Source organism: Oncorhynchus keta, chromosome 12 (genome assembly GCF_023373465.1).
Source record: "Oncorhynchus keta strain PuntledgeMale-10-30-2019 chromosome 12, Oket_V2, whole genome shotgun sequence".
Classification (NCBI taxonomy): domain Eukaryota; kingdom Metazoa; phylum Chordata; class Actinopteri; order Salmoniformes; family Salmonidae; genus Oncorhynchus; species Oncorhynchus keta.
Genome location: NC_068432.1, coordinates 48877147 through 48892146, shown reverse-complemented (window position 1 = coordinate 48892146; position 15000 = coordinate 48877147). Strand labels below are relative to the sequence as shown.

The 15000-nt window shown below is 41.0% G+C and overlaps 1 protein-coding gene across 11 annotated transcripts in view; it reads right to left on the bottom strand.

Moving 5' to 3' along the window:
- Nucleotides 1–15000, bottom strand: part of LOC118391633 (potassium/sodium hyperpolarization-activated cyclic nucleotide-gated channel 1) — a 199281-nt gene that overhangs the window by 23115 nt on the left and 161166 nt on the right. For all 11 annotated transcript variants that reach the window (XR_008061330.1, XR_008061332.1, XR_008061335.1 and 8 more), the window contains exons 5-6: nucleotides 11339–11485; nucleotides 4166–4406 (exon numbers count right to left, since the gene is read on the bottom strand). Coding sequence is in view for 1 of the 11 variants with exons in the window: in XM_052458543.1 (XP_052314503.1) it covers nucleotides 4166–4406; nucleotides 11339–11485 (388 nt within the window). In the remaining 10 variants the exon portion in view is untranslated. The remainder of the gene's footprint in view (nucleotides 1–4165; nucleotides 4407–11338; nucleotides 11486–15000) is intronic.

Genomic DNA, 15000 nt, shown 5'->3' with positions numbered 1-15000 from the left:
CTTTGGCTAGATCTGGGGCTATGTTATGCTGCTGATAATGTGGTTCAGTGGAGGGGAAGTAGTGAGGTTTCTGACTGGACCAGCTGCTCTCAAGTCAGCTCCCTACCTAATGCCATACTTATGCAACGACCAACAGAGAGGGGGGGTGTATCACTACCCACCAGATGGGCAGCAGGCCGGAGCAGGTGGCTGGCATCAGCATAGCGTGGCAAAATGACGGGCTACATACACACACACACACACCATTCATGCTGCCTCAAAATGAGTGAAGGCTCTGTTTCATTTCAATTTGATTTCTATTCCCGTTTGGGGCTTACAGTGCACACCACCATCACACACAGCATGATGCAACTAAACACAATTCACTGGTGACGGGAAATAACCCTAGGAAATGTCCCAAATATTAGTCTAGGTCAAAAGTAGTACACTGCATAGGGAATAGGGTTCCATAGGGCTCTGGTCAAAAGTAGTGCACTATATAGGGAATAGGGTTCCATAGGGCTCTGGTCAAAAGTAGTGCACTATATAGGGAATAGGGTTCCATAGGGCTCTGGTCAAAAGTAGCACACTATATAGGGAATAGGGTTCCATAGGGCTCTGGTCAAAAGTAGTGCACTATATAGGGAATAGGGTTCCATAGGGCTCTGGTCAAAAGTAGCACACTATATAGGGAATAGGGTTCCATAGGGCTCTGGTCAAAAGTAGCACACTATATAGGGAAGAGGGTACCATTTGGGATACATACATAGTGTGCAGAGCAGGAGCAGGACAATTATAATATACACAAAACAACCCCTAGAAGGAGCCTCTAACTGTCCCTTTGCTGTGACCCGTTTGAATTACAGCCTTCATTTGCACTCTGGTTCACCTTCCAAAGTCACTGGTCTCTAGGCTGCCACGAGTCTTGCTCATAAAAAGCACAGGCCCTCTCACTGCAACTACTTCTACTATTCGTCTCTGTCACCTGGCTGCCCTGCCAACTGCTATAAGACAAGTGTTGTGTAGAATAGCATAAAATAGAATAGATACTTTATTGTCCATTTGGTTCGAATGGAAATGTGTCTTTCACCTTTTCCCCACAGGTGTGTATGAGCTGCCTGAGAGGACCAGAGGACCAGAAAATCATAAAATACTGTACCTGTGAAATGGTCTCTGTAAAATACTGTACCTGGGAAATGGTCTCTATAAAATACTGTAGAGTGTACCTGTGAAATGGCTCTATAAAATACTGTAGAGTGTACCTGTGAAATGGTCTCTGTAAAATACTGTAGGGTGTACCTGTGAAATGGTCTCTATAAAATACTGTAGAGTGTACCTGTGAAATGGCTCTATAAAATACTGTAGAGTGTACCTGTGAAATGGTCTCTGTAAAATACTGTAGGGTGTACCTGTGAAATGGTCTCTGTAAAATACTGTAGAGTGTACCTGTGAAATGGTCTCTATAAAATACTGTAGAGTGTACCTGTGAAATGGTCTCTATAAAATACTGTAGAGTGTACCTGTGAAATGGTCTCTATAAAATACTGTAGAGTACCTGTGAAATGGTCTCTATAAAATACTGTAGGGTGTACCTGTGAAATGGTCTCTATAAAATACTGTAGAGTGTACCTGTGAAATGGTCTCTATAAAATACTGTAGAGTGTACCTGTGAAATGGTCTCTATAAAATACTGTAGAGTACCTGTGAAATGGTCTCTATAAAATACTGTAGAGTGTACCTGTGAAATGGTCTCTATAAAATACTGTAGAGTGTCCCTGTGAAATGGTCTCTATAAAATACTGTAGAGTGTATCTGTGAAATGGTCCCTATAAAATACTGTAGAGTGTCCCTGTGAAATGGCTCTATAAAATACTGTAGAGTGTACCTGTGAAATGGTCTCTATAAAATACTGTAGAGTGTACCTGTGAAATGGTCTCTATAAAATACTGTAGAGTGTACCTGTGAAATGGTCTCTATAAAATACTGTAGAGTGTACCTGTGAAATGGTCTCTATAAAATACTGTAGATTGTACCTGTGAAATGGTCTCTATAAAATACTGTAGAGTGTACCTGTGAAATGGTCTCTATAAAATACATACTGTAGAGTGTACCTGTGAAATGGTCTCTATAAAATACTGTGGAGTGTACCTGTCAAATGGTCTCTATAAAATACTGTAGAGTGTACCTGTGAAATGGTCTCTATAAAATACTGTAGAGTGTGCCTGTGAAATGGTCTCTATAAAATACTGTAGAGTGTACCTGTGAAATGGTCTCTATAAAATACTGTAGGGTGTACCTGTGAAATGGTCTCTATAAAATACTGTAGAGTGTGCCTGTGAAATGGTCTCTATAAAATACTGTAGGGTGTACCTGTGAAATGGTCTCTATAAAATACTGTAGAGTGTACCTGTGAAATGGTCTCTATAAAATACTGTAGAGTGTACCTGTGAAATGGTCTCTATAAAATACTGTAGAGTGTACCTGTGAAATGGTCTCTATAAAATACTGTAGAGTGTACCTGCATAATCGTCTATAAAATATGGGGGCGTTCAAAGTAGGCAATCAGAGTTGAATGACACATTAGTGAATATTAGGCAGTCAAAACAAAATGATATAACGTCGGACAGCTTCTTTAAATTCATCATTCATTTGGAACTTCTTTTTATAAGATGTCTTTAATAAATCTTAACAGAGTTACCTGAACAAGTTTGTGCAGTCACAATTATACCCCCTACAGCTTGATCTGACAGAGATACACAGTGTGTCGTTAATCACTATTGACCAACTGCTGTTAAATTTAATTACAGCGGGAGTCATTCATTATACCCTCCTATAGGACCCCATCTTAAGTTTCTAGTCACTCCCCTTGGTCCACTGTGTCCTGATCAGATGCAGCCCTGTCCACTAGAGTTGGAGTTTAACCCTACTGTCTACAAGGCTAAACAAAATCTGGGAAGTCATACTAGTGGATGAATCATTTGATTACAATACAGTACATTTGCTTATGTAACATGCATCAAAAGCAAGGTGTGATACAGTTGTTTGATTGCTTGTCTGTAGTTACCTGTTTTTAATTCAATTACTCGTTTGGGCTAGAGGACCAACCGTCTTAAATAAATGGACGTGAGGTTGTTCAGACAGCTGGGGAGTTTGAATGAAAAAATACTTCACTGATTTGTTCTTTGATTCACCGCTCCCCCCCCAGACAGGCCATATCTATCTGGAGGATTGCATGAGGCAAACCACACAGCCAGAAGATATTCTTAGAATCCTAAATCGTCTTTCTGTGGGAGGGGGTGAACTTGGATTAAATGAAAAATGTGACATCACATCCATTTTCTAAGAATAGTTCAAACCTGCTTCTCTCTCTCTCTTTCATGACATAAATGACATGCCTGGGAAAATGTGGCAAATGTAAACACTTGCCTTTAAATAAAACAATTCAATGGCAAAATATTTGATAGTTTTGTATAACGTGCTAGGGAGATGGGGGGATTTCTTCCTCAATTATGCAAAAGGGACATTCTCAGTTGGCTGCTGCTGCAGAGCCCGAACGCAGAGTAGATAGCCATGCAACCTTTGTTTGTCCTCTGGGTGCTCTGAGCCCTGATCCTGAGCTTGGCTTGTCTCCCCTTCAACTCCCTCTACCCCGCCTTCCACCACCCCATCCAGATGAATGTTATATCATTGGAGAAACTAACTCCCATCCCCCCCAAAACATTAATCTACATCGGCAGTGATGGGACTTGACAAACATTGAAAGCAGAGGAACTGAAACTGGAGAGATACTGCTGACTGAGTGTTGCATTCATGTTCACTGTATACCCAGGGCTTAATATGTGTAAAAACAGGATACAGCTGAATGGATGGGAGTGGGTCTGAGCATTTAAAGGGGTTTGTCAGGGTTGGTTTAAGAAATGCTCTCTTTTCATGTTTAAGCTTGGTACCTGTTTACACACGTTTGATCCCTATGGCTAACCTTACACTTTGGCTCTGTTGGACAAATATCCATTTCCAATAGAGAAAAGGTACTGCAGGTAACACACGCACGCACGCACGCACGCACGCACGCACGCACTCACACACACACACACACACACACACACACACACACACACACACACACACACACACACACACACACACACACACACACACACACACAGTCTTTATTTCCCCTACGTACCTCCAAAGTAAGAGCCATCCGTCAGCTTCATCTCTTTGTTAAGCTTGGTGATGACACTGGCCACACCATGTTGAATGAAGTACATCTTCTTGCCCACGGTGCCCTCCCTGATGATGTAATCGTTGGGCTGGAACACCTCGAACTTCAGCTTGCTCAACATGCCCGTCACGAAGTTGGGGTCCGCGTTGGCGAACAGCGGCATGGTAGCCACCAGCTTCCGACAGTTGAAGTTCACAATTTCCTGGGTAAAAAAAAAGATAGAAAAAGATAGTTTTAGATGCATTGTTCATAATAAATATTGTGAAAACTATAACAAAGGCGTTTGGCAAAAGTCTCTCTGATGGATATGAACGGTATCTGTCAAATAGGGCAAATTATTTTCCTTTCTTGACCCCCTGCGAGCCCTTCTTGATTACATATAGCTGCTGTCAGGCTCGAACGTCAGGACAAATAAGAGTGGTGATAACGGAAAGCTTTGGCGAGTTCCCCAATTACTTTTTGTTATTGGTTATGTCAAATGCAATTTGTTACAATACTCTAATGGGACACGTCCAAGTTCAACATGCAATCTCAATATTCATCATGTCTCTGCATTGGAATGGATGTAATATCTACAAAAACACTTTTCATCACTCTTTGGGGTAACTTTTGGTCTTTGATGATGATAATCATGACCTTAGTCTCTTCAGAAACAACAGGAGATTGTTTGGCATTCAGGGTGTGTTTGAGAATGGCTCTTCCAATGTTTCAGTTTGGTGCTTGTCTAAAGTATCAGGAAAATGGTACTCTAGAAAATGTGCAGAAACTTGTCTCTGGTGATGATCTTGGCCTCAGCAGAGGGCAATGATCTCTCTGGTTATCTCAGACAACAGCAGGAGATTGTTTCCTATATGGGGGTCTGTTAGTGTTTACTGAGCAGTGCCTGCCTGCCTCCCCTCCTCTGTCTCTGTTGCCATGCAGACAGACTGACAGAGCTTGGCCTTCACTGTTCCACTAACTGCTTACTCACTTCCTGTGAGAGATGATGACTCTCCAATGGGAGCATCTGAGCCAAGGATACATCAGCCAATCTCCTGTTCGGCTGAGTTTTGTGCTGTTAGCTCAGTACTGAGTCAACAGCAGCAGTGGGTTCTGACCTCAATCATGCACAACGATTAATGAATTAGATGCTCAGTATTCAGCCCGGCTTGGCCAGGATGGAGCCCCACTAGGGAAACAATCTTTAGACTTTATCTATTTAAAGCAGCAAACCTGTCCCATGGCAGCGGTGCCTGGCAGTATAAATAGCTGCCTGGCTGCAATGAAACGACGTCCGACCAGCTGCAGAAATTGTCAAGATGAAACTTTAACTGTTTTCTCACCATAGGATGAACATCATCATCATCCCCCCCACACTCTTCCCTGATACACTGCCTTCAGAAAGGATTCATACCCCATGACTTATTCCCACTGCTGGCTGGCTTCTGAAGCTTAGCAGGGTTGGTCCTGGTCAGTCCCTGGATGGGAGACCAAATGCTGCTGGAAGTGGTGTTGGAGGGCCAGAGGAGGCACCCTTTCCTCTGGTCTAAAAAAATATCCCAAATGCCCCAGGGCAGTGATTGGGGACATTGGTTGCCATCTTTCGGATGGGACATTAAATGGGTGTCCTGACTCTCTGTGGTCACTAAAGATTCCATGGCACTAATCGTAAGAATAGGGGTGCTAGCCCCAGTGTCCTGGCTAAATTCACAATCTGGTCCTCATACCATCATGGTCACCTAATCATCCCCAGTTTACAATTGACTCATTCATCCCCCCCTCCTCTCCCCTGTAACTATTCCCCAGGTCGTTGCTGTAAATGAGAATGTTCTCAGTCAGCTTACCGGGTTAAATAAAATACAATTCCAAATGTTGTTGTGTTACAGCCTGAATTCAAAATGCCTGAAATTGTTTGTTTTTTTACCCATCTACACACCATACCCCATAATGACAAAGTGAAAACATGTTTTTAGATGTGTTAGCACATTTTGCCTGTGCTTAGCTCCATTTCATTTGTTTTTTTATTATCCTGAAACACTCCCCAGACCTTAACGATTACAAGCATACCCATAACATGATGCAGCCACCAGTATACTTGAAAATATGTATTGAATTTGCCCCAAACATAACATTTTGTATTCAGGACAAAAAGTGAATTGCTTTTTGAAATTCACCGCTCGACTGAGGGACCTTGCAGATATTTTGTATGTGTGGGGTACAGAGATGAGGTAGTCATTCAAAAATCATGTCAAACACTATTATTGCACACTGAGTGAGTCCATGCAACTTATTATGTGAGTTGTTAAGCAAACGTTTAGTCCTGAACTTAATTAGGCTTGCCATAGCAAAGAGGTTGAATAGTTGTTGACTCGAGACATTTCAGCTTTTCATTTATAATTAATTTGTAAAAATTCAGAAAAACACAATTCTACTGACATTATGGGGTATTGTGTGTAGGCCAGTGACACAACATCTAAATTGTATCCATTTTAAATTAAGGTTGTAACACAACGAAATGTGGAAAAGCTCAAGGGGTGTGAATACTTTCTGAAGGCTCTGTATGTCTGGTTGTCTCTGTGGTGCTGTGTGCTTCCTGCAGTGATATACTGAGCTGAGATGAACCTATCTGAGCTGAGATGAGATTAACATAGTTGAGCTGAGATTAACCTATCTGAGCTGAGATTAATTTAACTGACCTGGGTTTAGCTGAGATGAACCTATCTGAGCTGAGCTGAGCTGAGATGAACCTATCTGAGCTGAGATGAGATTAACATAGCTGAGTTGAGATTAATTTAACTGACCTGGGTTTAGCTGAGATGAACCTATCTGAGCTGAGATGAGATTAACATAACTGAGTTGAGATTAATTTAACTGACCTGGGCTGAGCTGAGATTAACCTATCTGAGCTGAGCTGAGATTAACATAGCTGAGTTGAGATTAACCTATCTGAGCTGAGATTAATTTAACTGACCTGAGCTGAGCTGAGATTAACATAGCTAAACTAAATTTACCTGAGCTGAGATGAATTTAACTGAGCTGAGCTGAACATAGCTGAGCTGAGATTAAACTAGCTGAGCTGAATTTAGCTGAGCTAAAATGAGCCTGGCTGAGCTGAACCCAGCTGAGATTAACCGAGCTGAGCTGAATTTACCTGAACTGAGATTAACCTAGCTGAGCTGAGCTGAGATTAATTTAACTGAGCTGAATTTAGCTGAGCTGAGATGAGCCTAGCTGAGCTGTGATGAACCCAGCTGAGCTGAGCTGGGATTAACCAAGCTGAGCTGAATTTACCTGAGCTGACATGAGCTGAGTTGAGATAAACCCAGCTGAGCTGAGATTAACATATTTTAATTTTACCAGGCAAGTCAGTTAAGAACAGATTCTTATTTTCAATGACGGCCTGGGAACAGTGGGTTAACTGCCTGTTCAGGGGTAGAACGACAGATTTGTACCTTGTCAGCTCGGGGGTTTGAACTCGCAACCTTTCGGTTACTAGTCCAACGCTCTAACCACTAGGCTACGCTGCCGCTGAGCTGAGATTAACCTATTTTAGCTGAGCTGCAATATGAAATATGCATTCCTGTCCAGTTCAGTGCTCTGTGGATCTGTCTTGTTCTCAGTATTGTGGGCAAGACTGGGTTATCTGGGCTTCGCTTTACTGTGCTGTACAGACCTATGCTTGTGCTCTACTGTGTAAATGCTGCCATGTGCTCTACTGTGTTAATGCTGTCATGTACTCTAATGTTCTGTGTAGATATATGGTTTCCTGTGCTGTGATCTACAATACTGTGTAGATCTACCCTTTTCTGTGCTGGGCCAGGCAATACTGTGCTCCAATATGTCTCATTCTGGTTGGTGACTTAATGGGGTTACATGAGAGACATAGGCAATTACATCCCTCCTCTTCTCTTCTCCCTCTGTCCCCTCACCTCCCTCCTCTATCCCTCATTTCCACCACTCTCCTCCTCTCCAATCCCCCATCTCTGCATCATTAGGCTACATGAGAGCCCTTATCTGCTCATACAGAGAGGGCAGCCAACTATGAAGCAGGTAGAGGGTTGACACAAAGAACAAAGAGAGCCTTATAAATTGGTCACTGAATTTAAGAAACTTAAACGTATCTTGCCTTCTTTTATTTTACTTTGACTGTCTGGCTGTATCTAATGTGACATCGTGTTCCATGTAGGCCTATATTGTACACTTGTAAATTGATGCAGCCTGGGAACACCTCATGTGTCTGTCTATTGGTTGGCTTGATGTCTTAACGGCCTCTCTATTGTCAAAACTCTGGGAACACCTCATGTGTCTGTCTATTGGTTGGGTTGACGTCTTAACGGCCTCTCTATTGTCAAAACTCTGGGAACACCTCATGTGTCTGTCTATTGGTTGGCTTGACGTCTTAACGGCCTCTATATTGTCAAAACTCTGGGAACACCTCATGTGTCTGTCTATTGGTTGGCTTGACGTCTTAACGGCCTCTCTATTGTCAAAGCTCTGGGAACACCTCATGTGTCTGTCTATTGGTTGGCTTGACGTCTTAACGGCCTCTCTATTGTCAAAACTCTGGGAACACCTCATGTGTCTGTCTATTGGTTGGCTTGACGTCTTAACGGCCTCTCTATTGTCAAAACTCTGGGAACACCTCATGTGTCTGTCTATTGGTTGGCTTGACGTCTTAACGGCCTCTCTATTGTCAACTCTGGAACACCTCACGTGTCTGTCTATTGGTTGGGTTGATGTCTTAACGAGTCAAAACTCTGGGAACACCTCATGTGTCTGTCTATTGGTTGGCTTGACGTCTTAACGGCCTCTATATTGTCAAAGCTCTGGGAACACCTCACGTGTCTGTCTATTGGTTGGGTTGACGTCTTAACGGCCTCTATATTGTCAAAGCTCTGGGAACACCTCATGTGTCTGTCTATTGGTTGGCTTGACGTCTTAACGACCTCTCTATTGTCAAAGCTCTGGGAACACCTCACGTGTCTGTCTATTGGTTGGGTTGATGTCTTAACGACCTCTATTGTCAAAACTCTGGGAACACCTCACGTGTCTGTCTATTGGTTGGCTTGACGTCTTAACGGCCTCTATTGTCAAAACTCTGGGAACACCTCATGTGTCTGTCTATTGGTTGGGTTGACGTCTTAACGACCTCTCTATTGTCAAAGGGAACACCTCATGTGTCTGTCTATTGGAACACCTCACCTCATGTGTCTGTCTATTGGTTGGCTTGACGTCTTAACGGCCTCTCTATTGTCAAAGCTCTGGGAACACCTCATGTGTCTGTCTATTGGTTGGGTTGACGTCTTAACGACCTCTCTATTGTCAAAGCTCTGGGAACACCTCATGTGTCTGTCTATTGGTTGGGTTGACGTCTTAACGGCCTCTATATTGTCAAAGCTCTGGGAACACCTCACGTGTCTGTCTATTGGTTGGCTTGACGTCTTAACGGCCTCTATTGTCAAAACTCTGGGAACACCTCATGTGTCTGTCTATTGGTTGGCTTGACGTCTTAACGGCCTCTCTATTGTCAAAGCTCTGGGAACACCTCACGTGTCTGTCTATTGGTTGGCTTGACGTCTTAACGACCTCTCTATTGTCAAAACTCTGGGAACACCTCATGTGTCTGTCTATTGGTTGGCTTGACGTCTTAACGGCCTCTCTATTGTCAAAACTCTGGGAACACCTCATGTGTCTGTCTATTGGTTGGCTTGACGTCTTAACGGCCTCTCTATTGTCAAAGCTCTGGGAACACCTCATGTGTCTGTCTATTGGTTGGGTTGACGTCTTAACGACCTCTCTATTGTCAAAGCTCTGGGAACACCTCATGTGTCTGTCTATTGGTTGGGTTGACGTCTTAACGGCCTCTCTATTGTCAAAACTCTGGGAACACCTCATGTGTCTGTCTATTGGTTGGCTTGACGTCTTAACGACCTCTATTGTCAAAACTCTGGGAACACCTCATGTGTCTGTCTATTGGTTGGCTTGACGTCTTAACGACCTCTCTATTGTCAAAACTCTGGGAACACCTCATGTGTCTGTCTATTGGTTGGGTTGACGTCTTAACGACCTCTATTGTCAAAACTCTGGGAACACCTCATGTGTCTGTCTATTGGTTGGCTTGACGTCTTAACGGCCTCTCTATTGTCAAAGCTCTGGGAACACCTCACGTGTCTGTCTATTGGTTGGCTTGTCTTAACGGCCTTCTATTGGCTCTGGGAACACCTCATGTGTCTGTCTATTGGTTGGCTTGACGTCTTAACGACCTCTCTATTGTCAAAACTCTGGGAACACCTCATGTGTCTGTCTATTGGTTGGCTTGACGTCTTAACGACCTCTCTATTGTCAAAACTCTGGGAACACCTCATGTGTCTGTCTATTGGTTGGGTTGACGTCTTAATGGGTCTAAACACTAATCAGATGAAATTGTCATCTCACTTCCTGATCTCTCTTGTTTCACACCTGTGTATTGCGTGCTTGAGCAACTGACTGACTTCACGCCAATTAAATTAATGTATCTGTTTAGCTTGTGTTCCACCAGCTGTAGTGAATCAATTTGTGCAGTGTGTCTATTACATTTGTAATAAAGCACATGAGACATGTCAATAATCATCCATTGTTGATAAATTCACCCAGTCAATAGACCAGTATGATATATAAAGTATAAATACTGGTATATCATAAATGTAAAAGAACATTAATTAGTGATAAAACAACTCAGCGCTCCATGTTTAAGCAATTAGAGATGCTTAGAGATGATATATTAAGAAAGGTTGCCTTCCTCTGTTGCAGAATTAATTACTTGTTACTTTTATTTGTTATTCGTATTTTTATTCTTTTTTTTTTTAACCTAAACTGCATTGTTGGTTAGGGGCTCGTCAGTAAGCATTTCACTGTAAGGTCTACTACACCTGAAGTATTTGGAGTTTGTGACAAATACGATTTGATTTGATTAGCACGAAACCCTGTGACAAACGACCATTTATACAAAGCCGTAGTGTCCCAAATGGCACCCTATTCCCTTTAGAGTGCACTACTTTTGACCGGGGTCCCATATGGCTCTGGTCAAAAGCAGTGCACTATTTAGGTAATAGGGTGCCAATTTCGGACACTGAAGAGTGAAATAGAATAGACAACACCAGGCGTCATCCTCCTTACCTCTTTGAGCGGGTCGTTGAGCTCACTCAGGATATTGTCCTCGTCAAAGATCTTGCCCTGATAACGATGTTCATAGTAATCATGGATCTTCTGCCGCATGTCTGCGGGGAGCTTGTGGAACGACATGTACTGCTCCACTTGTTTATACTGTAAAGATGGAGAGAAGAGATCATGTCGACAAACCAAATGAACAAAAAATAGAAAATATCCGACAAAACAAAGGCTGTCACGTTGACTTCAAAAACATAGCGCCCGAAAGCAATTGGAGGTAAAATAACATTCAAAGGAAGGTTTTAGCAAACATTACAGGCAATATGGTATGTTGTAATAGGAACCAAGGACATTCACAACATACTGAACATTCATAACATACTGAACATTCACAACATACTGAACATTCATAACATACTGAACATTCACAACATACTGAACATTCACAACATACTGAACATTCACAACAACAACAACATACTGAACATTCACAACATACTGAACATTCATAACATACTGAACATTCACAACATACTGAACATTCATAACATACTGAACATTCACAACAACAACAACAACAACATACTGAACATTCACAACATACTGAACATACAACATACTGAACATTAACATACTGAACATTCACATACTGAACATTCACAACATACTGAACATTCATAACATACTGAACATTCATAACATACTGAACATTCACAACATACTGAACATTCACAACATACTGAACATTCATTACATACTGAACATTCATAACATACTGAACATTCACAACAACAACAACATACTGAACATTCACAACATACTGAACATTCACAACATACTGAACATTCATAACATACTGAACATTCACAACATACTGAACATTCATAACATACTGAACATTCACAACAACAACAACAACAACAACAACATACTGAACATGAACAACAACAACATACTGAACATTAACAACAACAACATACTGAACATTAACAACAACAACATACTGAACATTAACAACAACAACATACTGAACATTAACAACAACAACATACTGAACATTAATAACATACTGAACATTCACAACATACTGAACATTCACAACATACTGAACATTCACAACAACAACGACAACAACATACTGAACATTAACAACAACAACATACTGAACATTCACAACAACAACAACATACTGAACATTCACAACAACAACAACATACTGAACATTCACAACATACACAACATTCATAACATACTGAACATTCACAACATACTGAACATTCACAACATACTGAACATTCATAACATACTGAACATTCATAACATACTGAACATTCACAACATTCACAACATACTGAACATTCACAACATTCACAACATACTGAACATTCACAACATTCACAACATACTGAACATTCACAACATACTGAACATTCACAACATTCACAACTTACTGAACATTCATAACATACTGAACATTCACAACATACTGAACATTCATAACATATTGAACATTCACAACATACTGAACATTCACAACATTCACAACATACTGAACATTCACAACATTCACAACATACTGAACATTAACAACAACAACAACATACAGAACATTCACAACATACTGAACATTCACAACATTCACAACTTACTGAACATTCATAACATACTGAACATTCACAACATATTGAACATTCACAACATACTGAACATTCACAACATACTGAACATTCACAACATATTGAACATTCACAACATACTGAACATTCACAACATACTGAAGATTCACAACATACTGAACATTCACAACATATTGAACATTCACAACATACTGAACATTCACAACATTCAGGGTACTGAACATTCGAACATTCACAACATACTGAACATTCCAACATTCAGAATGTACTGAACATTCATGACATACTGAACATTCACAACATATTGAACATTCAAACATACTGAACATTCACATATATTAACATTATTACTTATACTGAAGATTCACAACATTCACAACTTACTGAACATTCACAACATACTGAACATTCACAACATATTGAACATTCACAACATACTGAACATTCATAAGATACACAACATACTGAACATTCACAACATACTGAACATTCACAACATACTGAAGATTCACAACATTCACAACTTACTGAACATTCATAACATACTGAACATTCACAACATATTGAACATCCACAACATACTGAACATTCATAAGATACACAACATACTGAACATTCACAACATACTGAACATTAACAACATACTGAACATTCACAACATACTGAACATTCACAACATACTGAACATTCATAACATACTGAACATTAACAACATACTGAACATTCACAACATACTGAACATACACAACATACTGAACATTCACAACATACTGAACATTAACAACATACTGAACATTCACAACATTCACAACATACACAGCATTCACAACAACAACACACACAGACACAACATACACAACATACACAACATTCACAACGATAACACACACAGACACAACATACACAGCATTCACAACAACAACACATACATACACAACATTCACAACATTCACAACAACAACACACACAGACACAACATACACAACATTCACAACAACACACACAGACACAACATACACAACATACACAACATTCACAACATTCACAACGACAACACACACACAGACACAGTGGGGTGATAGTATGGATTGAGTATGGAAGTATCAGGTGGTCGAAGGAGGAACAAATTCAGCCTGAGGCCCTTCAGAGCGAGGCTGCTGCCGTTCTGATCAGCTCACACAGTGAAGATAATCGCTCTCATCTCTCTCAATATAGGTTACCCATGACCTCACGTAAACCAGAGAGAATGAATACACCCATATCAGTGACTGAATAGGTCTCAGGGAGACCACATTATCATCTGAAATCATGTAATTTCAATATGAAACATTAAACAGAGGAGAACATAAAGCAATCAAACGCATGTACTCAAGACATTGCATGGATAATTCAGTAGCGCCACGTTTCTTGACTGTGGTTGTCATAAGGCAGAGAGGTCTACTGGGGCCTGTGTCACTACACTGGTCTGGAGTCATTCTCTCTACAGGGTGCTGTGCCCTAATGGAGTCGTTAATCTGTCACAGCATCTGATCTGAAGTCAAGTAAGAGATGAGTCACAGAGCAGATGAATAATTTTGTTATTTTTTTATTTTATTGTGTTGTCTGTTTTGTGTTCCTTTATTCTTCCTGCTTGGTTTTCTTTTCTCGACTTCATTTTAGTGTGTTGCTGTTTTAAATACACTTTAAATAACAATTGATTTAATTTGAGATGTTCACTGTCTCAACATGTGATCTGGAGTCAGTCTCTCTCATCAGGATGCTGTCTGTGGTCTCAAGTGGAGTCATTAATATGTCTCAACATCTGATCTGGAGTCAGTCTCTCTCATCAGGATGCTGTCTGTGGTCTCAAGTGGAGTCATTAATATGTCTCAACATCTGATCTGGAATCAGTCTCTCTCATCAGGATGCTGTCTGTGGTCTCAAGTGGAGTCATTAATATGTCTCAACATCTGATCTGGAGTCAGTCTCTCTCATCAGGATGCTGTCTGTGGTCTCAAGTGGAGTCATTAATATGTCTCAACATCTGATCTGGAA